Here is a 15,000-nt window from a genome sequence, read left to right as displayed (position 1 = left end):
GTTAGGGGAAAAGGGGAGAGGTAAGAGGGAAGGAAAGAGGGGAGGAAAGGGAGGGAGAGAAAAAGGGGAGGAAAGAGGGGAGGAGAGGAAAGGAAAGGGTAGGGAGAGAGAGAGAGAGAGAGAGAGAGAGAGAGAGATGATTGGATTATCTATCAAGGTAATGGCCGAAGAAGGGAGAGCTTGTAATATGGGCGTAAGGGAATGGCCGAGGAAGGGAGAGCTTGTGATATGGGCGTAAGGGAATGGCCGAGGAAGGGAGAGCTTGTGATATGGGGAGAGCTTGTGATATGGGCGTAAGGAATGGCCGAGGAAGGAGAGCTTGTGATATGGGCGTAAGGAATGGCCGAGGAAGGAGAGCTTGTGATATGGGCGTAAGGGAATGGTCGAGGAAGGGAGAGCTTGTGATATGGGCGTAAGGAATGGCCGAGGAAGGAGAGCTTGTGATATGGGCGTAAGGGATGGGCCGAGGAAGGAGAGCTTGTGATATGGGCGTAAGGGAATGGCCGAGGAAGGAGAGCTTGTGATATGGGCGTAAGGAATGGCCGAGGAAGGAGAGCTTGTGATCTGGGCTTAAGGGATGGCCGAGGAATTGAGAGCTTGTGATATGGGCGTAAGGGAATGGCCGAGGAAGGGAGAGCTTGTAATATGGGCGTAAGCCGAAAGGGAATGGCCGAGGAAGGGAGAGCTTGTGATATGGGCGTAAGGGAATGGCCGAGGAAGGGAGAGCTTGTGATATGGGCGTAAGGGAATGGCCGAGGAAGGGAGAGCTTGTGATATGGGCGTAAGGGAATGGCCGAGGAAGGGAGAGCTTGTGATATGGGCGTAAGGGAATTGCCGAGGAATGGAGAGCTTGTTATATCTGCGTAAGGAATGGCCGAGAAGGGAGAGCTTGTGATATGGGCGTAAGGGAATGGCCGAGGAAGGGAGAGCTTGTGATATGGGCGTAAGGGAATGGCCGAGGAAGGGAGAGCTTGTGATATGGGCGTAAGGGAATGGCCGAGGAAGGGAGAGCTTGCAGTACAGGCGAGACATATTTCGTGACATATCGTGACACGGAACATTCTATACGTGACTTATTTCTCGAAGTTATGTTACGTGAAAAACTTCGCGGCGTAAGACGGAAATATATCGTTGTTGTAAAAATGCGAAATAAAAGAAAATATGAAGAAAAAGAAGGAAAAATAAAGATTGTGATAAAGAAAAAAAAACAAGATTATGATGATGATGGTGGTGGTGGTGGTGGTGTCTGAACCCTTTAAACCCACCTCATTAACACCAGTCTCTCTCTCTCTCTCTCTCTCTCTCTCTCTCTCTCTCTCTCTCTCTCTCTCTCTCTCTCTCTCTCTCTCAGAGAGAGAGAGAGAGAGAGAGAGAGAGAGAGAGAGAGAGAGAGAGAGAGAGAGAGAGAGAGAGAGAGAGAGAGAGAGAAAGCTCATTGTGTGGAGGCAACCCAGCTTTAAAACACCAGTTGGAGGGAGGAGGAGGAGGAGGAGGAAGGGAGAGAGAAAGGGAGGGAGGGAGGAGGAAAAGGGAGAGGGGGGGGGGATTGCATGCTTTATTTTTCCCTCTTTCTCTCCCCCTTTCCTTCCTTCCCTCCCTTCTTTCCTCCCCTTCCTTCTGTCTCTTCTTCCTCCCTTCGTTTTTTTTTCTCTCCCTTCCCTTTCTTTCCCTTCTTTCTTTCCTCTCTTCCCTTTCCTCTCTTTCTCCCTTTCCTTTCTTTGCCTCCCCTTCCTTCCTTCCTTCTTTCCTTCTCTCTCTCATTCCTTCTCTCCCCTCCCTTACCTTCTCTTCCCTTCCCTCCCTTACCTTCCCTTCCCCTCACTTTCCCAACCTTCCTTACATTTCTTCCTCTTCCATATCTCCCCAAATTCTACCTCCTCCTCCTCCTCCTCCTCCTCCTCCTCTTCTTCTTATGTGTGTGTGATTAACTCCGAGTGTTTGGCAAGACAATTAATTAAGAGGGAGGAGGAGGAGGAGGAGGAGGAGGAGGAGAAGGAGAAGGAGGGAGGTAAGTGAAAAGCGTAGGTGAGAGGAAGAGGAGGGGGAGGAAGAGGAGAAAGAGGAGGAAGAAAGCAGAGATGAGAGGAAAGAAAATAAGATGAAGAGATGTTAGAGAGAAGAGAAGAGGAGGAGAAGAAGAGAAGAGAGAGGAAAAAAGTCGAGGAGGAAGGAGGAACGTAGAAGAGGAGAGAGGAATGATGAAGGAATAGCGGAGGAAGAAGAGGAAGAGGAAAAGGAGGAGGAGGCAGAAGAGGAAGCGAAGGAGAAAGAAGAGGAGGAGGAAGAGGAGGAGGAGGAGGTAAGAAATGAAGGATGGAAGCGAGATATGAGATGGAGGGACGATGCTCAGAGGAGGAGGAGGAAGAGGAGGAAGAGGAGGAGGAGGAGGAGGAAGGGAGAGTATTTGCCAAGCGCTTCGTGGGTCCCGCCCCTTCCTGGCATCCACTTTGTTGATTGGCTGAGCTCTCCCTTCCTCTCCCCTCTCTCTCTCTCCTCTCCCCTCTTCCTCTCCCCTTAGTACACCCTCACAGCCTCCCTCTCTCTCCCTCTCCTCTTCTCTGCCCTCCCTTACCTCTCCCCTCTCTCCCTTCCTCTCCCCTCTCTCTCCCTCCTCTCCCCTTAGTACGCCCTCACAGCCTCCCTCTCTCTCCCTCTCCTCTTCTCTCCCCTCAAAATCCGCCCTCACAGTTTCCCTCTCCCCTCTTCCTTCTCCCCACTCACAGCTTTTCTCTCCCTCCCTCCCCTTTCCCTCTCTTCCTTCTTCCCTCTTCCTCTCCCCTCTTTCTTCTCTCCCTCTCCTTTCTCTCCCTCTCACTTAAATTTTCCCTCCTTCCTTCTCCCAATCCACCTCCTTACCCTTCTTCCTCTCCCCTCTCTTCCCTCTCCCCCATTCCCTTCTATCCACCCCTTTCTCCCCATACCCACGACACAAATTATAATGGGCGTGTGTGTGGAGGAGAGGGATGTGGCGCGGTGGTGGTGGTGGTGATAGTGGTGGTGGTCGTGGTGATATACGACAAAAACAAACTCTGAGGGCTTGCGTACTGGTGGTGATGAATGCTGGTAATGAAGAATAAGTGGGCGTGGCAGGCAGGAACTGACGGGTGGTGGTGGGTGGTGTTGGCGGGCGTGTCAGAGCAGGTGGTGGTGTATGGTGCTGGTACTGGTGGTGGTGCGGTACGATACTCTGGACGCGTGGTGGTGGTGGTGATGAAGGAGCACGTGGGCGCGTCAATACACACATAACGCGTGCAGCCGTTGCCACGCACACGCACATACATACACACACACACTCGATACGCCACCACGGGCAGAAGTGTGTGTGTGTGTGACCCGCCCCGTGTTGCTACTGCCCCGACCCGACCCGACCCGAGTTGCCCCGCCGATAGTAAACAAACGTTGGCTTTTGTGTTATGTTTAAAGGGAAAGCAAAACACATAAGAGACAAACGTTACAGAGAGACAGAAAAACGTGTGAAGTGACAGATTAACGTTACAAAGAGACAGAAAGACAGAAAAAAACGTTACGAGAGGAAACACCTACTAGACAAACGTTGCAGAGAGACAGAAAAACGTGTGAAGAGACAGACAAACGTTGAACAAGTGAGACACAGAAAACAACGTTACTGGAAGAGAGAAAGACAAGGAAAAGGAGAGAGAAGAGAGGAAGACAGACAAAGTTTATCGTGTGAAGAGACAGAGAAACAGACAGACTAGACAGAAAACGACGGTGACAAAAAGGAAAAGGAAAAAAAGACGAAGGAGAAAAGACAGACAGAAACTTTAACATGTGAAGACAAACATACATCAAGAAAGAAAGAGACAGATATATAGACAGAAAAATAACGTTAAGGAGACAGACACAGACAGAGAAACGTTATTTTGTGATGTGAAGCAAACAAATGAGATAAAAAGACAGGCAGGCAGAGAGATAGACGTTTTGTGAAGAGACGCATAGGAAAGATTACAGAGGAAAGCGACAAAGTGACAAATCCAAAACAAACGTTACTGTGAGATGCAGAACGTTGGCGTGAGATAGAGACAGAGAGCTAGAGAAACGTTCCTAAAGAGCCTCTCGTCAACACACCCCAGCGTCCACGTCAGCAAATTCAAACCTCTCTAATCAGCACTTTTCATCAGCCTCGTCAGCAAACGCTAAACACTCAGCACACAGCAAACAGGACTACAACCTCAGCAACCTCCGTCAGCAAGTTAAACCACTGAATCAGCACTTTTATCAACCTCATCAGCAGAAACCGAGAGCAGCAGAACCAAAAGTCAGCACCAAACAGCACACGGTAATCACTACCACGACCTCCTCTGCCTCCGTCAGCACCAGCATCAGCACCAGCGTCAGCACAAACCAGAGACGATGATTCTATACGGAACTAACGCCCCCACCCTCACCCCCTCACCCTCCTCCTCCTCCTCCTCTTCCTCCTCCTCCTCCTCGCCCCCCTCCTCCTCCCCGCTGACACAGACGACCCTCTCCCCCCACGCCTTCCACGACGCTGCCCTCAGCACGCCCATCGCTGACCTGCTGCTCCCGACCTCCCTGCACCCGCTTCTTCTGTGTGAGTTTATGATGTGACCGATTCATACATACATACATACACACACTTCATTTCTTTTCCCTTTCCTCTTCTCTCTTTTAACACACACACACACACACACACACACACACACACACACACACACACACACACACACATCATATAGACACACGTTATCTGAGGGCCAAAATTTATGTCTTACCGAAAAAAAAAATAATAGAAAAGAAATTGAATACGATTAGAATTCAAGATTTTTTAAATATTAACTGTTTGAAGGTTGAGATAGATAGATAGATAGATAGACAGTGAACATGAGATACACACACACACACACACACACACACACACACACACACACACACACACACACACACACACACAGATGGGCGCGGGCAGATAAAAGATACATTTGCGTCTCGAACACCTGTTTACCCGCTTGGCGACAGGTGTTTGGGTGTTTGCCGCTGTGGTGGTGATAGGTGGGCAGGAGCTTGAGAACGTTCAGGTGTTCATGTACACACACACACACACGCACACACACACACGCACACACACACACACAAACCCCCCCCAAAAAAAAAAAAAAAAAAAAAAAAAGAGGTATACTTCATGGTGTGTTTTTATATGTATTTACGCACATGTATAAGTTTAAACACACACACACACACACACACACACACACACACACACACACACACCTTTTTAGAAATCTTTTTTTTTTTGAGACAGATATAAAAGACAACAAACGCTTCAAGTCACGCATCCCCCAAAAAATATATATAAAGAAAAAGAAAAAAGAAGAGAAAAAATATTAAAGACCTTCCGTTTATACTACTCTCTCTCTCTCTAAGTCATTTTCATTCATTCGTATAACATACTTAAGTCTTCGTTTCTGTATGGTTAATCAGCGTCTCGGATCGCAAGAACACAATTATCTTCCTATACGGGGCTAAGTCGCGTTGTCTTCACAAACGTTTCTATATTCGACAAACGTTCTGGATCGGACAATTACTATTCTACCCTCTCCTCCCCACCACTGATCTTTTCTCTCCAGTCAGCACTAACGCTTTTCTTCCTCCCTCTCCCCTCCTCCCCACCACTGATTATCCCTCCCCAGTCAGCACTAACGCTTTTCTTCCTCCCTCTCCCCTCCTCCCCACCACTGATTATCCCTCCCCAGTCAGCACTAACTCTTCTCTGCCTCCCTCTCCCCTCCTCCCCACCACTGATTATCCCTCCCCAGTCAGCACTAACTCTTCTCTGCCTCCCTCTCCCTTCCTCCCCGCCATTAAATCTTCTCCCCATCTCCTCCCCATCACAAATTTCCCTCCCCAACCAGTACTAACTCTTCTCCCCTCCTCCCCACCATCCACTAACTCTCTCCCCCTTGTTTCTCCCCATTACTAACCCTGCTAACTATTTCCCCTCCTACATACCACTGATTTTCCTCCCCATCTCTCCTCCCCTCTTCTTCTCATTACTAATCTTCCTCCCCAGCCACCACTAACTCCCTCCCCATTCTCCCTCCTTCCTCTCCACCCCTGATCTCTCTCCCCAGCCACTCCTAATCCTTCTCCCCATCTCTCCTCCCTTCCTCCTCACCCATCTTTTCTCCCCAGCCACCACTTACTCCCTCCCCATCTCTCCCTTTCCTCCCTATCCATCACTAACGCTTCTCCCTTCTCTCCCTCCTTCCTCTCCACCCTTGATCTCTCTCCCCAGCCACTCTTAACCCTTCTCCATAACTCTCCTCCTTTCCTCCTCACCCCTGACCTTTCCTCCCCAGCTCTCCTCCCTTCCTCCCCAGCCTTCACTAACTCTCCCCCCTTCTCTCCCCCGCAGCCACCATCCCCAAGTGCGCGGGGTGCTCCGAGGCCATTCTGGATCGGTTTATCCTGAAGGTGCTGGAGCGAACGTGGCACTCCCGCTGTCTCAAGTGTGCCGATTGTGGCGCGCAGCTCACCGACAAGTGCTTCGCCAGGAACCAACAAGTCTACTGCAAGGAGGACTTCTTCAGGTGAGCGGGAGGCGAGGATGAGGGGGAGGGGGTTGAGGAGGAAGGGAAGGAAGGGAAAAGGGGGAAGGGAGAAGGTATAAGAGAGGTTTGGGATAGGAAAAAGGAGAAAGGTGTGAGGGGATATTGAGAAGGAAGGGAAGGGAGAAGGAAGAGCATGTTAAGGGAAAGGGGAGATGGATGTGAGAGCGTGTGAAGGTGTTTGTGTAGGAAGTGAAGGAAGGATGGGTAAGAGAAGGTTAGGGAAAGAGGAGAGGGGTAGGGGAAGTGAGAGGGTAGGAGATGAAGGAAAAAAATGAAGGGTGATAGTGTGGATGAAGAAGGGACAGAGAAAGAGGATAAAAGGGAAGGGAGAAAGGAGGAAAGGAGGGAGAAACAACAGAAAGAAGATGGGAAGGAAGGAAAGGAGGAAAAAAATGACGATAAAAACAGATAAAATTAAAGAGCGCATGTGTGTGTGTGTGTGTGTGTGTGTGTGTGTGTGTGTGTGTGTGTGTGTGTGTGTGTGTGTGTGTGTGTGTGTGTTATGTGCATCTCATCTCAACTTTCCCTTTCTTTTCCTTTCCTCCACCCCCCCCTCTCCACCCCACCCTCCACAACGACCACCACCTCCACCTCCCACACAAGCAGACGGTACGGCACCAAGTGTTCGGGCTGCGAGCAAGGGATCCCTCCGACACAAGTGGTCCGGCGCGCCCAGGACAACGTTTACCACCTCCACTGTTTCGCCTGCATCATCTGCCAGCGCCAACTCAACACCGGGGACGAGTTTTACCTAATGGAAGACAACAAGCTGGTCTGTAAGAGCGACTACGAGCAGGCGAAGCAAAGAGGTATGTCCATCAAGGGTAAGAGTCAACGGTGGTTTTGTTCAAGTTGTTGCGTCTCGGCGGCGTTTTTATATATATATCATAGCTTCCTCGTCGTCCTGGTGTGCTGGTGGTGGTTGTTGTCGTGTTAGTGGTGCTGTGGGTGTGTATGTGGAGGGTGTGGAGACGGGGGTGAGTTTGTGTGTGTACGTGTGTTTGTGTGTATGTAAGTAAGTGTGTTTGTGTGTGTGTGTGTGTGTGTGGTTGTGGAATGATAGCATGTGGGGAAGGGGTTCTGTGTGTGTGTGTGTGTGTGTGTGTGTATGCAGTCACGACATCTGTGCGTGTGTATTTTTTTCCTTGGTTTACCAGAAATAACATCTTTTTTCTTTTGTTGATTTTCCTTCATTCAGTTTTTTCTTATTTTTCTCTTTGTTTATTTACCCCCTTCTCCCCCCCTCCCTCCTCCTCCTCCTCCTACTCTCTCTCTCTCTCTCTCTCTCTCTCTCTCTCTCCCCCCCTGCCTGCCCCCCACCCCCGGTCCGCATCGTCGGTGTTGTGCTTCCCTCACTCTCTGCCGCTACCGTTGTAATGGTTGTTGTTGTTACTGTTGTTGTTGTTGTTGTTGTTGTTGTTTGTGTTCATGCAGGCTCAAGCTCTCAATTCATAGTTTTCTTGAATAATATTTTCAATATAATTTTTTTTTTCTGGCTGTCATGTTATGAATGTTTCATTTTGCTGTTATGAATAAGTTTCCTGAGTAAGTGTTGGTGGGGCGCGGCAACTGTCCCCCCCGGGGCGAGGCACGCACCATGAAGCACCCCCTGCCTTGCCCCGCCCCGCCCCGGGGGCTACAGTTGCCGCGCCCCCGCCGCCGCTGCCCCTCCCCTCCACCCCGGTAAGGCCGCCTGCACGCCGCATGCTCCCCACCCTCGCACCACCACTCTAAATCACCCCCCAACCCCGCCACGCCCCTGGTGCCGAGCCGCGGGGCTGCTGTGCCGGGCAGGGCCCCCGGGCGTGGGCGGCGGCGGCGGCGGCGGCGGCCCGGCCCCCCACCTCCGAGAGGTTCTGACCACGGCTCGGCGGCTTGTTCACAGAGGACGACCTCAGCGGCAAGCGGCCGCGCACCACCATCAGCGCCCGCCAGCTAGAGATGCTGAAGGCGGCGTACAGCAAGTGCGCCAAGCCGCCCCGCCACGTCCGCGAGCAGCTGGCCGCCGATACCGGCCTGGACATGAGGGTCGTGCAAGTCTGGTTTCAGAACAGGTACGTCACAGTGTGCCTCGCCGCGCCGCCGCCGCCGCCACGCCGCCACGCCGGCCAGCATGTGGCGGCGTGGCCCAGGCGGCGGCGGCGGCGGCTAGACCCTAGTGATGAGAGTAGCGGCGCAGCGGCGGCGGCGGCGGCGGCACGGACACCCCACCGCCTACGCCCACGCCGGCCACCACGACCCCCGCCCCTCCCCACCGGCACCACCACACCGCCACTCCACACCACCACACACACACACACACACACTCGGGGGCGGGGCGCGGGTGTAGTGTAGGTTAGCGCTAGTCTTGGCAGCACGTCGGGGTGTGTGAGTGGGAGGTATCACCGGTGTGTGTGTGGGAGGGGGCGGGGGTGTAAATTGGGTGGGTGTGAGGTGCGGTAGTGTTAATGGGGGGGAAAACGTGCGGGGGGGGGGGGGGTAACGGGGAAGAGGATGCGTGCCCAGTCGATGCATATTACGTAGGGGCTGAAGGAAGGGGGAGGGAAAAGGGAGGAAGGGGGGAGGGATGGGGTGATATGTGGATGCTGTAGGGGGGAGAGGAGGAAGGGGAGAGATGGTTTTGACTGTGGCGATGGTGGTGGTAGAGGTGGAGGTGGTGGTGGTGGTGGTGGTAATAATAGTAATAATCACACTAACAATAATAAAATAATAACAATAATAAGCCTTCTGGTGGAGCTAAGTGTAGGAGAGAGAGGAAGGAGGAGGAGGAGGAAGAGGAAGAGGAGGAGGGGGAGTCTAGGGGGAGAGTAGTGTAATAAAATGAATAATAAATAAATAAATAAATAAAAATAAAAGGTGTGGTGTCTTAGGTTATTAGGAAGAGATAAAGACAGGTGTAGAAGAGACTTATGAAGGGTGAAGAGACCGAGTGTAGAGGAGGAAGTCAGTTAGAACCTCTGTCTGCCTGTCTGAGCGTCTGCCCGGTAAAATATATCAGGGTAACTCTTGGCTGATTTCGCTACCCAACTACTGACGGGGTATAGGAGTGTATCGGTGGTAGTAGTAGTAGTAATAGATAGCTGGATAGTAGTAGTAGTAGTAGTAGTAGTAGTAGTAGTAGCAACAATCAGGTGTAGCCGATAAGAACCTGTATTTTTAAAAGTATCGGCGCTTCAATCAAGACACCTCTCCTCCCGAAATTGACCTCTCTTTCGGCCGCTCATTACTTTTGTCTTTGTGGGAACAGCGATTAGCGGGCTTTTTTTATACCTTTTTCTGTTGCCTTTGAGCTGTCTCTTTAGCTGTAAAAAGATTCACCAATTTCAAAAGCCTCTCGTCGTAGTAATTGCCGGGGTTTTCAAGGACTGTTTTGTGATCCTGGTGATTGTTTTACACGACTTCTTCTTCTTTTTTTTTTTTACAACAAAGGAGGCAGCTCAAGGGCACACAAAAAAAGGAAACAATAATATATAAAAAAGCCCGCTACTCGCTGCTCCATGAACGGACAAAACACCCATGGAAACAGGACTAATATTATCTGTGGCCTTGGGAAACAGTCGTAATGGGACCCCGATACCTTTAAGAATAGGGAGTTATAAGTCTGGGTGTAGTGACCGAAGTGTAGGGAACTTGAGCGTAGTAGTAGTAGTAGTAGTAGTAGCAGTTAAGTGAAGAGAATGAAGTCAGTTAGGCCGCTGAGTGTATTGGGTAAAGTGTAGATAACTGAGTGTATTAGTAATGGCAGTTAAGTTCAGAAGATGCAGTCAGTAAGGAGTCTGGGTGTACTGAGTGAGGTGTAGATAGGTCATATTATTAAACATTTCGCCGGCCAAGCACACACGATTGACATGACTTTCGTATGAGTTGTGGGCCTTTCCATGGGTAGTTTTATGACCCTGGTGGGAGTCTGTCAAGGCGTCTGTACCATGAATTCTAAAAAACACTCCTGAGAACGCATTTTACCTCTTTTGTGGCTTTCAGAAATAGTTGATGTGAGAGTCTGTAGCGTTTAAGAGTACCGATCAGTTAATGTTGAAGTCTTAGGGTCGCTTTTACAGTCGTTTTGTTTGTTTTGATCGTTACCAGTGGTGCCGATCGACGCTATAGCTTTCCACGTGAAGCTGGCCGATGGGGTAGTGGCGGTTGCAGAGGACGCGAGAGGTATTGAGAGTATGTGGTAAGGTGCGGGACTAGGCTACCCCCGCACCCGCCACTACCGCATCGGCCAGTTTTAAGTGGAAATTTTATAGCGGCGACTGTGAAAACGGCCCTTAGTGATAATAACATGTTCTGGGTGTAGTGACGAAGCCAAGTGTATGTTACTGAGTGTGGAAGTCAAAATAATGAACCCTGAGTATAGTTAGCAGGTTGTAGTGACTCTAGCGAGCTTAGAACACAGACGCATGGCAAAACTACACTCTTTCCTTAGGTGTAGCGAGTATGTGATGCTAGTTGGGTCTGAGGTGCCGGGAAATATAGTGCATAGACCCACATTAGGTATAAATAGATAGAAAAATATAGAGAACATGATAGAAAATTAGAATATAAAAGTTAAAAGCTAGAAATTACACGTAAAAATGGAAAAAACATAAAGAAAAAATATAGTGCAAATTCCCGCATTAGATGAAAAGATAGAAAAATATATAGACCGGGATAGAAAAATATAGAAAAAACGTTAGTACAAAATGAAATATTATAGCGTAGTTCTGCATTGGATGAAAGAATACATAGAAATATATAGAAAAAACGTTAGTACAAAATGAAATATTATAGCGTAGTTCTGCATTGGATGAAAGAATACATAGAAATATATAGAAAAAACGTTAGTACAAAATTAAATATTATAGCGTAGTTCTGCATTGGGTGAAAGAATACATAGAAAAATAAAGAAAAAACGTTTGTACAAAATTAAATATTATAGCGTAGTTCTGCATTGGGTGAAAGAATACATAGAAAAATAAAGAAAAAACGTTAGTACAAAATTAAATATTATAGCGTAGTTCTGCATTGGGTGAAAGAATACATAGAAAAATACAGAAAAAACGTTAGTACAAAATTAAATATTATAGCGTAGTTCTGCATTGGGTGAAAGAATACATAGAAAAATATAGAAAAAACGTTAGTACAAAATTAAATATTATAGCGTAGTTCTGCATTGGGTGAAAGAATACATAGAAAAATACAGAAAAAAAATGTAGATGAGATAGCAAAATATAGTGTACCGTAGCTGGAAATTTATTGATGATGATAATAATAATGATAATAATAATAATAATGTGTTAAAGGGTGCTGATGGTGGTGATTGTGGTGGTGGTGGTGGTGGTGGTGGTTGTACGAGTGATGGTGGTGGAGGGGATAAAATTAAAAGCCGCAATAGTGGTAGTGGTAGTAGTAGTAGTAGTAGTAGTAGTAGTAGTAGTAGTAGTAGTAGTAATGTTTTGGGGAGAAAAAGGAGGGAGACAGGAAGGAAAGGAAGGAAGGAGGGAAGGAAAATGAAGGAGAAAGGAAGGAAGAAAGGAAGGAAGAAAGGAAGGAAGGAAGGAAGAAAGGAAGGAAGAAAGGAAGGAAGGAAGGGAAAAAAGGAAGGAATAACGGAAGTGAGATAGACCAAAGAAGGAAGATATAAGGAATGAAGGAAAGAAATAGAAAGAAATACGGGAGGAAGGAAGGAAGGAAGGAATAAAGGAAGGAATAACGGAAGTGAGATAGACCAGAGAAGGAAGAAATAAGGAATGAAGGAAATAAATAGAAATAAATAAGAGAGGAAGGAAGGAAGGAAGGAAGGGAAGCCAGACATGCACGAACCTCAGTCGATTCCGGCAATAACAATAACAATAACAACAACAACAATAATAATAATAATAATAATAATAATAATAATAATAATAATAATAATAATAATAATAATAATAATAATAATAATAATAATAATAATAATAATAATAATAATAATAATAATAATAATAATAATAATTCGATATAAGAGGGAAAACGCTATATATGACAACGTAGAACTACACACACACACACACACACACACACACACACACACACACACCTGCGATACGATAAACCTGTTTGTTAACTAGCCCAGCATGTCCTACCCCCCCCTCCCCTTACTTCCCTTCCCTACCTCCCCCCCTCTCTCTTACACCCCCACCCTTCCTTGCCTGTCTGTCTGCCTGTCCGTATGCCTGTATGTTTATCCGTCTGTCTGTCTGTTTGTTTACCCGTCTGCCCGTCTGCCCGGTACAAAGTCTTAGGACACCCTTCGCCTGATTTCACTAACAAAATATTAAACAAAAATTATATATAAAAAAAAGTCATTATTTCTCTTGTTAATTTGTGGTTCTGAGTCTATCCTAAATTATTATTATTATTATTATTATTATTATTATTATTATTATTATTATTATTATTATTATTATTATTATTATTATTATTATTATTATTATTATTATTATTATTATTATTATTATTGGTATACTTTTTTCTCTATGATTTGATTGAACAGTTTGAGATTTTTTTTTTTTGTTGTTGTTCAGCTTTTCTCTTTGTTATTTTTATTTATTATATTTATTTATTTATCTTTATTCATTATGTTTATTATATTATGATAGCGCGCGGCGGGAAAATAATCCGAAAATGTTAAAAAAAGGGAGAATTAGGTGGGAGAGAGAGAGAGAGAGAGAGAGAGAGAGAGAGAGAGAGAGAGAGAGAGAGAGAGAGAGAGAGAGAGAGAGAGAGAGAGAGAGAGAGAGTATGAATGTTGAAAACTGTTGGTGACCGTGTATATATGTGTGTATGTATGTATGTATGTGTATGTTAAGTTGGGTTGAGTTGGGTGTGTCTGTCTGTATGTATATATGTATGTATGTGTGTGTCTGTATACACGAGTAGGTGTCTGGTGGTAATGGCGGTGGTGGTGATGATGACACTGGTGAGGGTGTGGAAATAGGTGATGACAGTGGTGATGACAGTGGTGATGACGGTGGTGGTGACGGTGTAGTAAATGTATATATGTATGTCTGTGTTATTTTTTTTGTATATAGGCATAGGAGGCCCTGGCGGTGGTGGTGATGATGGCGGTGATAGTGGTGATGATGGTGGTGGTGGAGCCAGTAGTGCATTGTAACAGAAAAAATGAATGAATGTAAATATGTATGCATGTGTGAAGGTCTTTATATAAGCATATGAGGCCCTAGCGGTGGTGGTGGTGGTGGTGGTGATGTAGGAATGGGTACAAGCGGTGGTGGTGACGGCAGTGTCTCGTTACAGAAGGAGACGTGACAAGCAAGCGCCCGCGTACCACCATCTCGGCGCGCCAACTGGAACAACTCAAGCAGGCCTACAAAGACAGTCCCAAACCCGCCCGCCACGTTAGGGAACAACTCTCTCAGACGCTGGGGCTCGACATGAGGGTCGTGCAAGTCTGGTTCCAAAACAGGTAACGAAAAAACACTGGCAGAGCGTCTATATATGGGCTAAGGGGAAGGCATGTTCAGGGTTCATAATGACTTCCTTTTACTCTCTCGTGCAAGTCTGGTTCCAAAATATTTGAAGATACAAACACTGGCAGACCGGCTTAACATGGACAGAGGGGAAGGGATGTTAGTGGCTGGGGATATGGTTGATAGTGGGTCCATTTGCTTCCTTCCTTCCACTCTCTCGTGCAAGACTGGTTCCAAAATAGGTGACGAAATAATCACTGGCAGAATATCTTAACATGGGCGAGGGGCAGATATGTTACTGGCTTGGGATGATAAATAGACTCCATTTCTTTCCTTCCTTCCACTCTCTCGTGCAAGTCTGGTGCAACATACATAAAAAGCAGATCGATTTAACACAAACAAAGAGAACGCATGTGATAGTGGTGATGGTAGATTCCCTTACTCGTTCCTTCGCTTATCTTCCTCGTACAAGTCTGGCTATAAAGCGATAAATTATAAAAACAAGCAGAGCGACTTAGCATGAACGAGGGACAGACATCATATTGGTACAAAGACAATGGTAATACTTCCTTCCTTCCTTCGCTTTTCTTCCTCGTACAAGTCTGGCGATAAGGCGATGAATTATAAAAACAAGCAGAGCGACTTAGCATGAACAATCAATTATCGAACCTCGAGCAAGTTTAACTATAAGACCATAAACTATAAACAATGACAGAGCGACTTAGCATGAACAAGGGTCAGACATCCTATTAGTACAAAGAATATGGTAATTCATCCTTCCTTCCTTAATACATTCCCTTCATACGGTTGTCAAAGTGAAGTAACGGTTCTGAATCAATTCTCGAACTAACTCATTACGTAGGGAAGCTTGTTGCAATAACTGATAACTTGATTCGAATAACAATAATCCTACTGATGTCTCGCTTATATCGGCTTGTTCTCGGGAGCTAAAAAAATGG

At 46.9% G+C, this 15,000-nt stretch overlaps 1 protein-coding gene across 10 annotated transcripts in view; it reads left to right on the top strand.

Moving 5' to 3' along the window:
- LOC127001377 (LIM/homeobox protein Lhx3-like) overlaps window positions 1-15,000 on the top strand; it is an 89,270-nt gene that overhangs the window by 57,042 nt on the left and 17,228 nt on the right. For 3 of the 10 annotated variants that reach the window (XR_007755220.1, XR_007755221.1, XM_050865926.1), the window contains exons 1-4: window positions 3,041-4,573; window positions 6,395-6,569; window positions 7,194-7,414; window positions 13,869-14,037. Coding sequence is in view for 8 of the 10 variants with exons in the window: in XM_050865926.1 (XP_050721883.1) it covers window positions 4,372-4,573; window positions 6,395-6,569; window positions 7,194-7,414; window positions 13,869-14,037 (767 nt within the window). In the remaining 2 variants the exon portion in view is untranslated. Of the gene's footprint in view, window positions 1-3,031; window positions 4,574-6,394; window positions 6,570-7,193; window positions 7,415-8,475; window positions 8,645-13,868; window positions 14,038-15,000 lie in introns of those variants that run through there. The other 7 variants (XM_050865930.1, XM_050865927.1, XM_050865929.1 and 4 more) reach the window with 7 other exon arrangements.

Source organism: Eriocheir sinensis, chromosome 20 (genome assembly GCF_024679095.1).
Source record: "Eriocheir sinensis breed Jianghai 21 chromosome 20, ASM2467909v1, whole genome shotgun sequence".
In the NCBI taxonomy this organism is placed as follows: domain Eukaryota; kingdom Metazoa; phylum Arthropoda; class Malacostraca; order Decapoda; family Varunidae; genus Eriocheir; species Eriocheir sinensis.
This window is presented reverse-complemented; position numbering and strand designations above follow the sequence as displayed.